General features: G+C 43.5%; 1 protein-coding gene across 1 annotated transcript in view; it reads right to left on the bottom strand.

The window, feature by feature from the left end:
* TMEM170B (transmembrane protein 170B) overlaps positions 1 to 16,384 on the bottom strand; it is a 70,995-nt gene that overhangs the window by 40,538 nt on the left and 14,073 nt on the right. The window contains exon 2 of the mRNA XM_069730783.1: positions 14,702 to 14,872. Coding sequence (XP_069586884.1) covers positions 14,702 to 14,872 — 171 coding nt within the window. The remainder of the gene's footprint in view (positions 1 to 14,701; positions 14,873 to 16,384) is intronic.

Raw genomic sequence — 16,384 nt, 5'->3', positions numbered from 1 at the left:
TTTATAACATAGTACTGTACCTATCCCAATAGATATACAGCTCACACTTGTGGATATTTTTCCTGTGCACATTGTAATGCTTAATGATATGTATTGATTTTTGTGCACAGTGTGATACATAGTACGGTATATATACAAATAGATATACATCTCATATTTGTTACCTTGGGGTTGGTTTTTAGCATTGTCTTACTGTATATGAATATTCTTTCTTATTTTTATGGTGCGGACACCTCTTGTATGCGGTGCTACCCTTTACCACTTAATAAAGGTATTTTATCTTTGCGTACTTTTTTGTCCCGTGTTGCTTTGATCACATGTTCAGCTCTTCTTGTTTGGTTTTCACTACTTCTCCGAATGGTCTACCATTCATCCACTCAGCAGTTATATACCATTGATCTGCATAGTTGGATATATATCAACTGTTGCATCCAGTATCTGTCTTCTACTAATGGACAGGCAGCAGGGGCGTCCCCACATTTCTTCTGATGGTGAAGATGCCAGGACCACGTACCTTGCCTTAGATCCTGAATCTGCCCTCAGTCTGTACCCCTCCCCCACCCAGGGAAGAGGGGAGTAGTAGTGTACTGTAATACACCAACCAAACTAACAAGGTAATACAAACAGGGATATGGAAAATACCAATCATACAAATATACTCACACAAACAACAGAGGTATAGACCGAGGAGTGGAGGATGGGGAAAAATCAAAGTAGGAGAAGAAGGGGATTAGCACACACACAAAACAACTCAACAGTATCAGATAAATCCACCAAACGCCTTCTCAAACAACAACCACACACCACCATCTCCAATCATGCAGCATAAGCAAGAGCTTTAATGCAGGAAAGCTTCCAAGAGTCTCAACAGATTAACCCCTGCACTGCTAAAAGAAACCTGCACCGTCTAATATGAAGCTGAAATTCTTCTAATCAGTGTAAGAGTAGGAGAATCAGACATCTTCTGACTCCTCTCTGTTGCAGTAAACCCATGACAGCAGCACTGTGGAGAGCTTTGTGGATGAGTGTAATTAGTTCTGAGTTGTATTCTGTCTGGAACCCCATGAAGAGAAAGCAAATTTTGAACAGTATCTTTTTAAGCTGCCGTCACACTAGCAGTATTTGGTCAGTATTTTACCTCAGTATTTTGTAAGCCAAAACCAGGAGAGGAACAATCAGAGGAAAAGTATAATAGAAACATACCGTATATACTCGAGTATAAGCCGAGATTTTCAGCCCAAATTTTAGGGCTGAAAGTGCCCCTCTCGGCTTATACTCGAGTCACGGTAGCGGTGGGGTCGGCAGGTGAGGGGCTGAGGGCGCTGAGGTATACTTACCTAGTCCCAGCGATCCTCGCGCTGTCCCTGCCGTCCCACGGGCTTCGGCGCTGCAGCTTCTTCCTCTCTTCAGCGGTCACGTGGGACCGCTCATTACAGAAATGAATAAGCGGCTCCACCTCCCATAGGGGCGGAGCCGCTTATTCATTTCTCTAATCAGCGGTGCCGGTGACCGCTGATAGAGAAAGAAGCTGCAGCGCCGAAGACAGGAGGGGACAGCGCGAGGATCGCCAGGACTAGGTGAGTATGTCATATTCACCTGTCCTCGTTCCAGCCGCCGGGCGCCGATCCATCTTCCCGGCCGGCGCCTCCATCTTCCCGGCGTCTGCGCTCTCTGACTGATCAGGCAGAGGGCGCGATGACGCATATAGTGTGCGCGGCGCCCTCTGCCTGATCAGTCAGAGCAGAGACGCCGGGAAGATGGAGGCGCCGGAACGAGACGCTGGGAGCTGCAATCAAGGGAGGTGAGTATGTGTTTTTTTTTTTTTATTGCAGCAGTAGCAGCGGCAGCACAGATTAATGTGGAGCATCTATGGGGGCACAGTGAACGGTGCAGAGCACCGTATAAGGCACAGCTAGGGGGCACAATGAACGGTGCAGAGCACCGTATAAGGCACAGCTAGGGGGCACAATGAACGGTGCAGAGCACCGTATAAGGCACAGCTAGGGGGCACAATGAACGGTGCAGAGCACCGTATAAGGCACAGCTAGGGGGCACAATGAACGGTGCAGAGCACCGTATAAGGCACAGCTAGGGGGCACAGTGAACGGTGCAGAGCACCGTATAAGGCACAGCTAGGGGGCACAATGAACGGTGCAGAGCACCGTATAAGGCACAGCTAGGGGGCACAATGAACGGTGCAGAGCACCGTATAAGGCACAGCTAGGGGGCACAATGAACGGTGCAGAGCACCGTATAAGGCACAGCTAGGGGGCACAGTGAACGGTGCAGAGCACCGTATAAGGCACAGCTAGGGGGCACAGTGAACGGTGCAGAGCACCGTATATGGCACAGCTAGGGGGCACAATGAACGGTGCAGAGCACTGTATATGGCACAGCTATGGGGCACAGTGAACGGTGCAGAGCACTGTATATGGCACAGCTATGGGGAAATATGAATGGTGTAGAGCACTATATGGCACAGCTATGGGGAAATAATGATCTATTTTTATTTTTGAAATTCACCGGTAAATGCTGCATTTCCACCCTAGGCTTATACTCGAGTCAATAAGTTTTCCCAGTTTTTTGTGGCAAAATTAGGGGGGTCGGCTTATACTCGGGTCGGCTTATACTCGAGTATATACGGTATGCACCACTTCTGTATTTATCACCCACTCCTGGTTTTGGCTTACAAATACTGAGGTAAAATACTGACCAAATACTGCTAGTGTGACGGCAGCCTTAGCCGAAGACAAACCAGTGCAGGGGACAAAATGTGCTGCTTTGATGATTCGGTACACCACTGCTAGGATCGAACTATTCCCATTTGAAACTAGTAGTTCAACAGTAAAATCAATAGATATAGAGCCCCAAGGACGAGATTAAATTTTCAGAGGCTGCAATAATCCCATTATTTGATGTCCAGGGAGTTTTATACATGGCAGAGGTGCTACAGGAAGATACATATTTTTAACATCTTTTTGGCAATTGAGCCACCAAAAGAAGAGAGATAGAAATGTTTTTTTTAATTCCTTTGTGTCCAGCTAACATGAAGCCTTCGTTTTTCCAAACTAAATAGCCCCAAGTGTAATAACCTATCTTGGTATTGCAGACCCCCCAGTCCTCTAATAACCTTGGTCGCTCTTCTCTGCACCCGCTCTAGTTCAGCTATGTCTTTCTTATACACTGGAGACCAGAACTGTACACAGTATTCTAAGTGTGGTCGAACTAGTGACTTGTATAGAGGTAAAATTATGTTCTCCTCATGAGAATATATGCCTCTTTTAATGCATCCTATTATTTTATTTGCCTTTGTAGCAGCTGCCTGACACTGGCCACTAAATGTGAGTTTGCCATCCAACCATACACCCAGGTCTTTTTCATTGAAGGTTTTGCCCAGAGTTTTAGAATTAAGCACATAATTATACATCTTATTACTTCTACCCAAGTGCATGACCTTACATTTATCCCCATTAAAGCTCATTTGCCATTTATCAGCCCAAGCTTTTAGTTTACATAAATCATCCTGCAATATAAAATTGTCCTCCTCTGTATTGATTACCCTGCAGAGTTTAGTGTCATCTGCAAATATTGAAATTCTGCTCTGTATGCCCCCTACAAGGTCATTAATAAATATGTTAAAAAGAAGAGGGCCGAATACTGACCCCTGTGGTACCCCACTGCTAACCGCTACCCAGTCCGAGTGTGCTCCATTAATAACCACCCTTTGTTTCCTATCCCTGAGCCAGCTCTTAAGGTACCGTCACACTTAGCGACGCTGCAGCGATACCGACAACGATCCGGATCGCTGCAGCGTCGCTGTTTGGTCGCTGGAGAGCTGTCCCACAGACCGCTCTCCAGCGACCAACGATGCCGGTAACCAGGGTAAACTTCGGGTAACTAAGCGCAGGGCCGCGCTTAGTAACCCGATGTTTACCCTGGTTACCATCCTAAAAGTAAAAAAAACAAACAGTACATACTTACCTACAGCCGTCTGTCCTCCAGCGCTGTGCTCTGCACTCCTCCTGTACTGTCTGTGTGAGCACAGCGGCCGGAAAGCAGAGCGGTGACGTCACCGCTCTGCTTTCCGGCTGACCGACGCTCACAGCCAGTACAGGAGGAGTGCAGAGCACAGCTCTGGAGGACAGACGGCTGTAGGTAAGTATGTACTGTTTGTTTTTTTTACATTTAGGATGGTAACCAGGGTAAACATCGGGTTACTAAGCGCGGCCCTGCGCTTAGTTACCCGATGTTTACCCTGGTTACCAGTGAAGACATCGCTGAATCGGTGTCACACACGCAGATTCAGCGATGTCTGCGGGGAGTCCAGCGACGAAATAAAGTTCTGGACTTTCTTCCCCAACCAGCGACAGCACAGCAGGGGCCTGATCGCTGCTGCCTGTCACACTGGACGATATCGCTAGCGAGGACGCTGCAACGTCACGGATCGCTAGCGATATCGTCTAGTGTGACGGTACCTTTAAACCACTTACACATATTTTCCACTATCCCCATTATTCTCATTTTATGTATCAACCGTTTGTGTGGCACCGTATCAAAAGCTTTTGAAAAGTCCATATACACTACGTCCACTGGGTTCTCTTGGTCCTGTCCGGAACTTACCTCCTCATAGAAGCTGATCAGATTAGTCTGACATGAACGTCCCCTAGTAAACCCGTGCTGATACTGGGTCATGAGGTTATTCCTCTCCAGATACTCCAGTATAGCATCCCTTAGAATGCCCTCCAGGATTTTACCCACAGTAGAGGTTAAGCTAACTGGCCTATAATTTCCGAGTTCAGTTTTTGTCCCCTTTTTGAATATTGGCACCACATTTGCTATACGCCAGTCCTGTGGTACAGACCCTGTTATTATGGAAAAACAAGCCCTCACATGTCAATGTGGACATGAAAATAAAAGTTATGGCTCTGGGAAGAAGGGGTGTAAAAAAATCGAAATGCAAAAACAGAAATTGGCTGTGGCATGAAGGGGTTAAGCACCACTCTAGTGGTGAAATAACAAAAATACGCTGGACCGATGCTTTAAGTTAACGGCAGTGACAGTTGTGGAGAGGGGCTGGAGGAATTGTGAGGGAATAGGATGACTGTTCCAGATAGTAGGATGAGAAGAGAGGCATTTGTTAATTTCTTGTTCTGTGACTGGTTCAAAGTCGGAAAGTGAACAAGGTGAAGTGCGGGATGGAAGGGAATCCTTGCTACAATGGGTATGGGACACAATTCCCTGTTGGGTATTGTGATTTTTTTTCTTTGAAATAAGTGAACAGCTCATCCACTCTGAGACTGGTGATAGAGACCTGCACTTTAGGACTGAAGAGGGAATTAAAAATGTCAGAGTTATTTTAGATTATTGGATAGTGAGGTGATGACAGTAGTAACTGTTAATACACTTTGAGAGTACTTGATATTTAATATGAAATTATTACAATATTAATTATTATAGTAACTATTAACATAAATATACCCGATAAACCTTTTTATTTTATATATTTTTGTTATGTACACTGAATATAGATACAGAAAATGGTAATCACTGAAGATGTATGCTTAGCTTGTCACCACCAAGCAAGCCTACAATTACATTTGGCCTACATTCTTAATCACTCACTGTAGTGACAATACAAGCTTTGAGCACTTCTTATATTAGTTCTTTCAGCAGGAGGCTTAATTTATTCTGAAAATACACTATTTTAAGGGATAAAGGGGTTAGTGCCAGAAAAAAAAACACTTTGAAAACAGCTTGCAATGTTCTAAAATAACAAAAGAAGCTATACTCTCCTCACTGAAACCATGCCACTCTCCTTCTGTTAGCACCAAGCTGGATCCCTGCTCTGACAGGCAGGGTTGGCAGTGGGTCTCTTCACTCGCCCAAGCTGCAGACGGTTCTTTTCCTCCCCATGCTCAGAATGCTTCTAGCCGACCCTCTAGCCATGTCCTTAGATCTCGCACGCGTGCGCTCCTGTCCTCTTAGGCTATATTCACACTTAGCGGTTTTTACCGCGGAACCGCCGCGATTTTGATGCTGCGGGTCCGCAGCAGTTTCCATAGCGTTTACAGTAACATGTAAACCCTATGGAAACCGCAAACCGCTGTGCACATGCTGCGGGAAAAACCGCGCGGGAACGCAGCGGTTTACAACCCGCAGCATGTCACTTCTTTGTGCAGAATCGCTGCGATTCTGCACCCATAGGAATACATTGAACCGCTTACTTCCCGCATGGGGCTGTGCCCACGTTGCGGGAAGTAAGCGGATAATGTGCGGGTGGTACCCGGGGTGGAGGAGAGGAGACTCTCCTCCTGGCCCTGGGAACCATATTTGGGGTTAAAAAATAAAAAATCTGGTTATACTCACCCTTTGATGTCCGTAGCTCTTGGGCGCTGCACGCGGCCGTCCGGTCAGAGTTGCTGTGCGACCAGGACCTGCGGTGACGGCGCGGTCACATGACCGTGACGTCACGAAGGGTCCTTCTCGCACAGCATCTCTGGAACCGGACCGCCGGGTGCAGCGCCGAGGGATCGGGACGTCAGAGGGTGAGTATAACCAATTTTTATTATTTTTAACATTACTATTGATGCTGCATATTGCTGCATATGCAGCATCAATAGTATAGGCGGAAACCCGCAGCGGAAAACGCGGAACAAACCGCGATAAATCTGCAGGGAGAACCGCAGTTGTTTTGCCCTGCAGATTTATCAAATCCGCTGCGGGAGAACCCGCAGGGACCCGACGCAAGGTGTGAACATAGCCTTAAAGGGCCAGTGCGTGCACTTGCCAGTTCCTCCCCAGCCAATGGCTATGAAACACTATGTATATATTGCTTCCTCCCCACTGGGGAGGTGCCTGAGCAACCTTCCTGTTTCAGTCTATGTTTTGTAAGGTTGCATACCGATGCAAGTCCTGCCTGCTGTACACTAAGTGCAAATCCTGCCTGTTGTACTTCAAGTACAAATCCTGCCTGTTGTACTCCAAGTACAAATCCTGCCTGTTGTACTCCAAGTACAAATCCTGCCTGTTGTACTCCAAGTACAAATCCTGCCTGTTGTACTCCAAGTACAAATCCTGCCTGTTGTACTCCAAGTACAAATCCTGCCTGTTGTACTCTGAAGCAAATCCTGCCTGCTGCACTCTGAAGCAAATCCTGCCTGCTGCACTCTGAAGCAAATCCTGCCTGCTGCACTCTGAAGCAAATCCTGCCTGCTGCACTCTGAAGCAAATCCTGCCTGCTGCACTCTGAAGCAAATCCTGCCTGCTGCACTCTGAAGCAAATCCTGCCTGCTGCACTCTGAAGCAAATCCTGCCTGCTGCACTCTGACACAAACTCTGTCTCTGACACAAACTCTGTTGGCTGCACTCTGATACGAACTTGGTCAGCTGCACTCTGATACAAGTTCTGCCTGCTGCTCCATCCAGTCTGTCCTTCGGGTCCAGCTGCTGCATGACCGTTGGTCTGTCCTGGAGTGGAACCTGGTGTTCATCAGGAGCCAAGTCTAGCCTCACCATCAGAGGCTCTTGTGAATAGTCAGATGATCGCTTAGTCTAGCCCCTCCAAGCTTTCCGCGGTCCGTGGCACAGTGGTTCCACAAACCATGATCGTGACAGCTTCCAGGGTTTCCCAGGTGCCCATCCAGAATAACTGCTCCAATCTTGATGTTCCAACACAGACATGAGACTGCTACAGTGACTGGTCACAGCAGACAATTGTCTTTGTGGGGGCATCAGTGATGATGATGGATGCAGATAAACCAGGGAAAGTGGTAGACATTGAAATTTGTGCAGTAGGGGATCGTTATGGTACATATAGCTTCTTTTGGGCTAGCATTAAATACAATTAATATGCTGGATATAGAAAGGAGTATGTAAATGTGTTTAACTACTTCTAGACCGCCCACAAACGTTGAACGGCCTAGAGTTCTGCATTCAGGTAAGTCACTGCATAGTAGAGCAGCTACATGACATTGTGCCGCTGTAGGAGTGGGGAGCTGGTTGTCAGGCACAGCCAGACTCCCCATAGAGAAAGTAAAGAGGGTTTGTTACTGTCTCAAATTAACCTTTTATATGGTTCCTGCCCAATTAAATTCGGTTTACTCCACTGGTGTACACAGGGAGAAAATGGGGCAGACACAACAAGGTGTGAATTCTGCTGTTAAAGAAGTTGTCTACCACTTCTTCTCATACCCCACGCTTGGTCACGATAAAATCAAAAAGCTTACACTCGGTGCCGATGCTGTTCTCAAGGTGTCGTCACTTGCTCTCTCTGGGGCTCCCGTGCGGACAATGTGACACGTGATCCCCATGCGCAATCAGCATTGGCATCACTGTCCCCGACTTTGGACAAATTGAAAATGAAGAGGAAGTTGGGGCTGCAGCTGATCTATGACTTCATCTTGATGTTCAATTTGTTCGAAGGCGGGGACAGTGATGCCAGCGCTGATTGGGCGTCGGGCACGTGTCATGCAACTGCACGAGAACCCCAGGACCACAATTGCTGACACCGCGGGAATGGCGCTTGCATGGGAGGTTAGAATAGGCCTATTTTATCGGTACCAAGCATGGGGTATGGGAAGGGGTTGTCCTAGTAGAGGAAAACCCCTTTAAGATCAACTGTAGGTGCAGGCAAAGACACATTCTCATTTGGCTACTGTAGATTTCTTTACTATATAAACCTATTTATCCATGTAGTTTGCAGCTCATGATTCTGTGTGCATGTGTCCTTCATATTAGTAATTTGCAGCTCATGATTGTGTGTGCATATGTCCTTCATATTATTTAGTATCTTATGTGTGACTGATACGTATTATAAAAATAAAGTATTTATTTTACATTTACTATTATATGGTGTGCAATTCACCATACATGTTCATGCAAAAAGGTCAAGGGGGAAATAATCAGGTTTCCTAACATGTCTGTTTTAGCAATTCTTAATTAAGCAACAATTCAGGAGACTCTTATTTAACCCCTTAGTGACCGAGCCAAATTTTTGAAATCTGACCAGTGTCACTTTATGTGGTAATAACTCTGCAACGCTTCAACAAATCCCAGTGATTTTGAGATTGTTTTTTCGTGACACATTATACTTTATGATAATGGTAAATTTAGTTCAACATTTTTTGTGTTTATTTATAAAAAATATAAAAAATTTGAGAAAAATGTTAAAAAATTAGCAATTTTCTAAATTTGAATGATTATCCCTTTAATCCAGATAGTCATACAACAGCAAACCATTAATAAATAACATTTCCCATATGCCGGCTATACATCAGCACCATTTGGAAAATGTTATTTTATTTTGTTAGAATTTTAGGAGGTTTAAAAATGTAGCAGCAATTTTTCATTTTTTCAAAGAAATTTACCACATTTATTTTTTTAGGGACTTATCCATGTTTAAAGTGACTTTAGGGGTCCCATATATTGGGAAACCCCCAAACGTGATACCATTTTAAAAACAGCACCCCTAAACATATTGAAAACTGCTGTCAGGTAGTTTATTAACCCTTCAGGTGCTTTACAGGAATTAATGCAAAATGGCATGGCAGAAATGAAAATGTGTATTTTTACCACCTAAATGTTGCTAACTTCTAAACAGATTACTATAGCCGGCAGACTCTAAGGCCGCTATTTGGTCATGAATTGCCATCGCAAACATCAGGACAACAAAATCATGATCTGAGGGCACCAATTGGGATAAAGAAGAAGCCCCCACACTCTGTTAACCATTTATAATGATGTAGTCACTATTGACAGCAGCATCTAAGGGGTTAAACAGATTTAGAAGGCGCAGATACTGATCGTGGCTGATACAGCAAGTTGTCAGCTATAGTGTACAACCAACAGATGCTGCATTGTCATCTGTATGGGGAGGCTATTCTCTTATATCTCAGGTCAGTTAAAAGACGTATTGGCGGTCATTAAGGGGTTAAGGCTCAAAATGGTATTGTTATTCTATTCTTCTTCTGGAAAGTAAACGTCAAATTATAACTTGGCAAAGAGGTGTTTCCCTACAAAGTATGACTGTCAGCACTGCCTGAAAAAAGACAAGAGTTCGTAGGGAAATGCCTTATTAACAATGGTAACACCTAGTTTTCAAATATTTCACATTTCGAAGGAGACGTAAGAGCAATATTACAATAAAGGGTTCTAAAAAAAACATATATTGATATTTTATGGATAGGGAAGGCAAAAAATTTACAAACAGACATGTCAGGAGAGTTATTAAATCCTTTTTAATGTCAATATATTCAGTGGTTCTGCACACCGATTGCAATTTCTCACAAGTGTCCCCAAGTGAGACTTACAATCTCTTTAGCTGAAGGGTAATTTCACAGAAAAAGATTAATATGTACTGTACCTTGTCTTAAACCTTACACAGTAACCAAACCAATATACAGTAGAGTGAAAAAGTGGTTGCCCCTTCCTGATTTCCTGTTCTTTTTTGCTTGTCACACTTAAATGTTTCAGATCACCAAACAAATTTAAATATTAGACAAAGATAACACAAGTAAACACAAAATGCAGTTTTTAAATTAACGTCTTTATTAATAAATGAAAAAATAAATCCAAAGCTACAGGGCCCTGTGTGAAAAAGTGATTGCCCCCTAAACATAATAACTAGTTGGGTCATCCCTACCAGCAACAACTGCAATTAAGCGTTTGCGATAACTGGCAAAGAGTCTTTTACAATTCTCTGTAGGAATTTTGGCCCAGTCATCTTTGCAAAAATTGTTGTAATTCAGCCACATTGGAGATTTTCCGACCATGAACCACCTTTTTAAGGTCATGCCACATTATCTCAATTGGATTAAGGTCAGGACTTTGATTAGGCCACTCCAAAATCTTAAGTTTATTTTTCTTAAGCCATTCGGAGGTTGACTTGCTGGTGTGTTTTGGATCATTGTACTGCTGCATAACCCAAGAGCGCTTCAGATTATGGTCACGAACAGATGACCGGACATTCTCCTTCAGGATGTTTTGGCAGACAGCAGAATTCATGGTTACATTTACTACAGCAAGTTTTCCAGCAAAAAGGCCCCAGATCATCACATTACCACCACCATATTTTACTGTTGGCATGATGTTCCTTTTCTGAAATGTTGTGTTACTTATATGCCAGATGTAATGGACATACACCTTCCAAACAATTAAACTTTTGACTCTTCAGTCCGCAGAGTATTCTCCCAAAAGTCTTGGGCATCATCAAGATGTTTTCTGGCAAAACTGAGAAGAGCATTTATGTTCTTATTGCTCAGCAGTTGTTGTCTTGGAACTCTGCCATGCAGGCCATTTTTACCCAGTCTCTTTCTTATGGTGGAGTCATGATCACTGACCTTAGCTGAAGCAAGTGAGGCCTACAGTTCTTTGGTTATCATTGTGGGGTCTTTTGTGACCTTTTTAATGAGTCATCACTGCGCTAGTGGGGTAATTTTGGTTAGCCGGTCACTCCTGCGAAGGTTCACCATTGTTCCATGTTTTCGCCATTTGTGGATAATGGCTCTCAATGGAGTCCCAAAGCTTAAAAAAAATGACTTAATAACTTTTTCCAGACTGATATATCTCAGTTACCGTATATACTCGTGTATAAACTGAGTTTTTCAGCACAATTTTTGATCTGAAAATGCCCCCCCTCGGCTTATACACAAGTCACTGTCCCAGTTTACGGTAGGGGAGGAGGAGCGGCGGGTCACAGGAGGCAGGACCCGGCGGCTGCGGCTAAAGCCTATGCCCGCTGCTAAAGAGAAATCAATATTCATTGCACTGGCAATGAATATTCATTTCTCTTATAGCACGCAAAGTTACATCCGCAGCCACCGTCTTCCAGTATTAAAAAAAAATCCTACTTACCTTCCCTGCGAGCCCTCGCAACATCTCGTTCCGGCTCCATGCAGCTCCGGCGGCTGGGCGATGACGTGTCACTGCTCATTAAGGGAATTAATTTTCATTCCACTCCATGCCTATGGGAGTGGAGAGGTGAATATTCATCTTAATGAGCGGTGACACGTGATCGCGCGGCCGAAGGAGCTGCTGGAAGCCGGAAGGAGGTGCTGCGAGGGCGCGCAGGGAAGGTAAGTAGGATGTTTTGGTTTTTTTTATGCTTTTCTCATGGGGGCCATACATACAAGGATGGGGATAAGGAGCCATGCAGACAAGGATGGGAATAAGGAGCCATGCATACAAGGATGGGACTAAGGAGCCATGCATACAAGGATGGGAATAAGGAGGCATGCATACTGTCAGAGAGGGAGATATGAGCGACACTCACCGATGCTAATTCCTGGAAAGACAGGATCCGGAGAGAGCCGCAGACTCCCAGAAATGCAGAGCAAGCAAGACTGGCTTCAGGCCTGACAAGACCTGCATCACCTGACTGCAGGTGGGCATGGCCTAAGCTCCAGGGAACTAGAAGCTGAAGGAAAACTCCTATAAAGGTAACTAAAGAACAAAGCTACCAAGGGGCACAGACAGAGACATAAACAGATCAGGCTGGGGTCAGAGCACAGGATAGCGTTACAGTACCAAGGGACTAGACAAAGGAGCGTAGCGGCCAAGCAGAGGTCAATACCGAAGGGACAGAGAAGGTACAAATAGGGAATCCAATAAACAATATCCAGAGGGCAGACAGAGTTAAAAAGCCAAGAGATCAAGCAAACCAGCACACAGCACAAAACACACTCGGGGTCAATACACTTAACCAAGGGCGGAAGTATCACTGACAAAGGAACCTCCCAGAAGGAGGCTATAAAAAGTCCACCCAGGACCAGTGTGAGGTTACAGGAGTTAACCCTAAAAGAACCGAACCAGACAAACCATGACACGTACAAGGATGGGGATAAGGAGCCATACATACAAGGATGAGAATAAGGAGCCATGCAGACAAGGATGGGAATAAGGAGCCATGCATAAAAGGATGGGGATGAGGAACCATGCATACAAGAATAGGGATTAGGGGACAATGCATACACGGCTTATACTCGAGTCAATAAGTTTTCCCAGTTTTCTGAGGCAAAATTAGGTGCCCTGGCTTATACTTGGGTTGACTTATACTCGAGTATATACAGTACTTTGTTTCTCATTCGTGCCAGAATTTCTCTGGATTTCTGCATGATGTCTAGCTTTTGAGGATCTTTTGGTCTACTCCACTTTTTCAGGCAAGTTTAATTTAAGTGATTTCTTGATTGAAAAAAGGTGTGGCAGTAATCAGGCCTGGGTGTGGCTACAAAATTTGAACTAAGCTTCCCAAGCATGTGACAAACCACAGCTAATTTATATTTCAAGGGGGATTGATCACTTTTTCACACAGGGCCCTGTAGGTTTGGATTTCTTTATCTCTCAATAATAAAAACCTTCATTTAAAAAACTGCATTCTGTGTTTACTTGTTTTAACCCCTTAGTGACGGAGCCAAACTTTTGAAATCTGACCAGTGCCACTTTATGTGGTAATAACTCTGGAACACTTCAACAAATCCCAGTGATTTTGAGACTGTTTTTTCATGACATTATACTTTATGATAATGGTAAATTTAGGTTGATATATTTTGTGTTTATGTATAATAAATATCAGAAATTTGAGAACAATTTAAAAAAAAATAGCAATTTTCAAACTTTGAATGATTATCCCTTTAATCCAGATGGTCATACCATAGCAAAACATTAATAAATAACATTTCTCACATGTTGGCTTTACATCAGCACCATTTATAAAATGTTCTTTTATTTTTTTTTAGCATGTTAGGAGGTTTTAAAAATGTAGCAGTAACTTCATTTTTTCAAGGAAATTTATCCAAAGGATAGGCCATCAATATTAAAGACCTGGACAACTCCTTTAATAATAAGTACTGAGTCCCCAAACTGCATGAATATCAAGCCGTCTTAGGCTGCTTTCACACATCAGTTTTTTGCCATCAGTCACAATCCGTCGAATGTTGAAAAAAACGGATCCGTCGCAGATTGTGAAAAACTGATGCGACGGATCTGTTTTTTCGACTGATCCAACTAGCTGATCCAGCTAATTGGATCCTAAAAAAATGGAGCATGCTCAGTTAAAAAAAAAAAGGAATCAGTCACCGGATTCCGTCATTTGACGGATCTGGCGCCATAGGGTTCCATTGCAGCAAACGACAGATGGCGACGGATCGCCGCTGTCAGTTTTTTCGACGGACACAAAAAACGTTACTATGTCCGTTTTTTTCCGGCCACTGGAAAATTAATTTTTGACGGATACAGCAAAAAAACGGATGAAACATAACACCATCCATCGCAATCTGTCACCAATACAAGTCTATGAGAAAAAAACGGATCCGGCGGCAACTTTTGCCGGATCCGTTTTTTTTCCAGAATTCGCCGGATTGTGACTGACGGCAAAAAACTGATGTGTGAAAGCAATCTTATCCTGACTGACTTTGATTTGAACAATTATTGAAGGTTTCCCTACAGATTGTAACTGATCACATAGGGTTCCAGCAATAGGAGGTTCCATGATCAGTTTATCTCCTAAAGATCTAAGTGAAATGGACTGTTCAAAATCCCTTCAAAAGCAATAGGCTAGACAATCTTGCTAAGCCTTTACCCAGGTGAGAAAGCCGGAACTTGATGGATATGTTTCTTTTTAAACCTACAAGACCGTAAGAAAATACAATACGTAAAAAATTCCCAATATGTATCCTATACAGGTCAGTGTCTGCAATATAGCACTTACTAGTTATCATTGCTCCGATGACAGAAGCTAGGAACCCAATGCTGACCAGGACCACACATATCAGCCTCCCCTGTTTGTGCCTCTGTAGCATGACAAACATCAGCACGCCCGCTGCTCCATGGACAAAGAGAGAAGAGAAGAGGGCCCATAGGAATACCCAATACCACATCTCTGAAAGAAAAGCAAGAAGTCATTCAGCAAGAGACAAAGAAAGTCTTTTTTAGAAGACATTCTCTGTTTTCAGCAGGAGTAAGAAAATGAGGACAGAATTTAAACACCTATAAATTACAATCTACAACCAAAAAATAGCTGTTCTTAAAATCACAGAGAATATACAATAGCAGAGAAGTATTATTTCATGCAAGTGACTCATCTTGAGTCATGAAATTCTGCCTACTCTACACATATTTGCCATGGTTTCTGGTACTGTACGTAGGTGAGAAATCAGCTATCACCAGGTGAAGCAAATACGAACAAAAGAAAAGAAAATGGATGAAAAAAAACTTTGGAATTCAAGGAGCTGTGGTTTATTCTGTGTCCTATAGAAGCTAATAAAAATGCACCACAACAGGATGACACTCTTCCGGTATGGCGGCTGAGCTCCTTCATAACGCTATTAACGTACAGTTTAACCCCATATTTCAGGTATTAGTGTTATCCCACCTGACAGGTTTCCTTTTTATTATTCTAGGCACTCAACAGATGTAGTTCAAACACATATTAGCCAAAGACGGACAAGGGGAATATACAAGTTGTTTTCTTTCTCCTCTTAAGTTCTTGAGATATTTTGGGTCTGAATTCTGCTAACTCAAGTAGAAGACTTTTTGACCTTTCTCACAGACATTCTTTCCTTTTTGTTGTCTTTTTTTTCTTCCTTTCCTTTCTTACTTTCTACAAACTGGGGCAACAATTGTTTTTTTCCTGTTTATATCCAACAGATGCCCAGATACTGTAGAAAATGAACTTTAGTCCTCTCAGAAGTCGCCGGCTTTCAGTCATACAGGCAAGCCAGTGCGGCATTATTCATTGATGAGCTGGCTGTCAGTCAGTGTATCGGGATTGTTTTCAGCTACTGCTCACAGTACAGTAACCGATATTCGTAGCCGTGCCAACATGTCTGAATTACTGAAAGCTGGTATTTCCAGGGAAATATAAAAATCATTTTCTCCCGGGTGCTGCACTTTCAGTACAGCGGCTGGATACCTTTCTAATGCTATTAACCTGCAAATTAAACCTACAGTGCCTTGCGAAAGTATTCAGCCCCCTGGAACTTTTCAACCTTTTCCCACATATCATGCTTCAAACATAAAGATACCAAATGTAAATTTTTGGTGAAGAATCAACAACAAGTGGAACACAATTGTGAAGTTGAACGAAATGTATCGGTTATTTTAAATTTTTGTGGAAATTCAATAACTGAAAAGTGGGGCGTGCAATATTATTCAGCCCCTTTAACTTAATACTTTGTTGCACCACCTTTTGCTGCGATTACAACTGCAAGTCACTTGGGGTATGTCTCTATCAGTTTTGTACATCGAGAGACTGAAATTCTTGTCCATTCTTCCTTGACAAACAGCTGGAGCTCAGTGAGGTTTGATGGAGATCGTTTGTGAACAGCAGATTTCAGCTCTTTCCACAGATTCTCGATTGGATTGAGGTCTGGACTTTGCCTTGACCATTCTA

This window comes from Ranitomeya imitator, chromosome 6, assembly GCF_032444005.1.
Source record: "Ranitomeya imitator isolate aRanImi1 chromosome 6, aRanImi1.pri, whole genome shotgun sequence".
Classification (NCBI taxonomy): Eukaryota; Metazoa; Chordata; class Amphibia; order Anura; family Dendrobatidae; genus Ranitomeya; species Ranitomeya imitator.
This window is presented reverse-complemented; position numbering and strand designations above follow the sequence as displayed.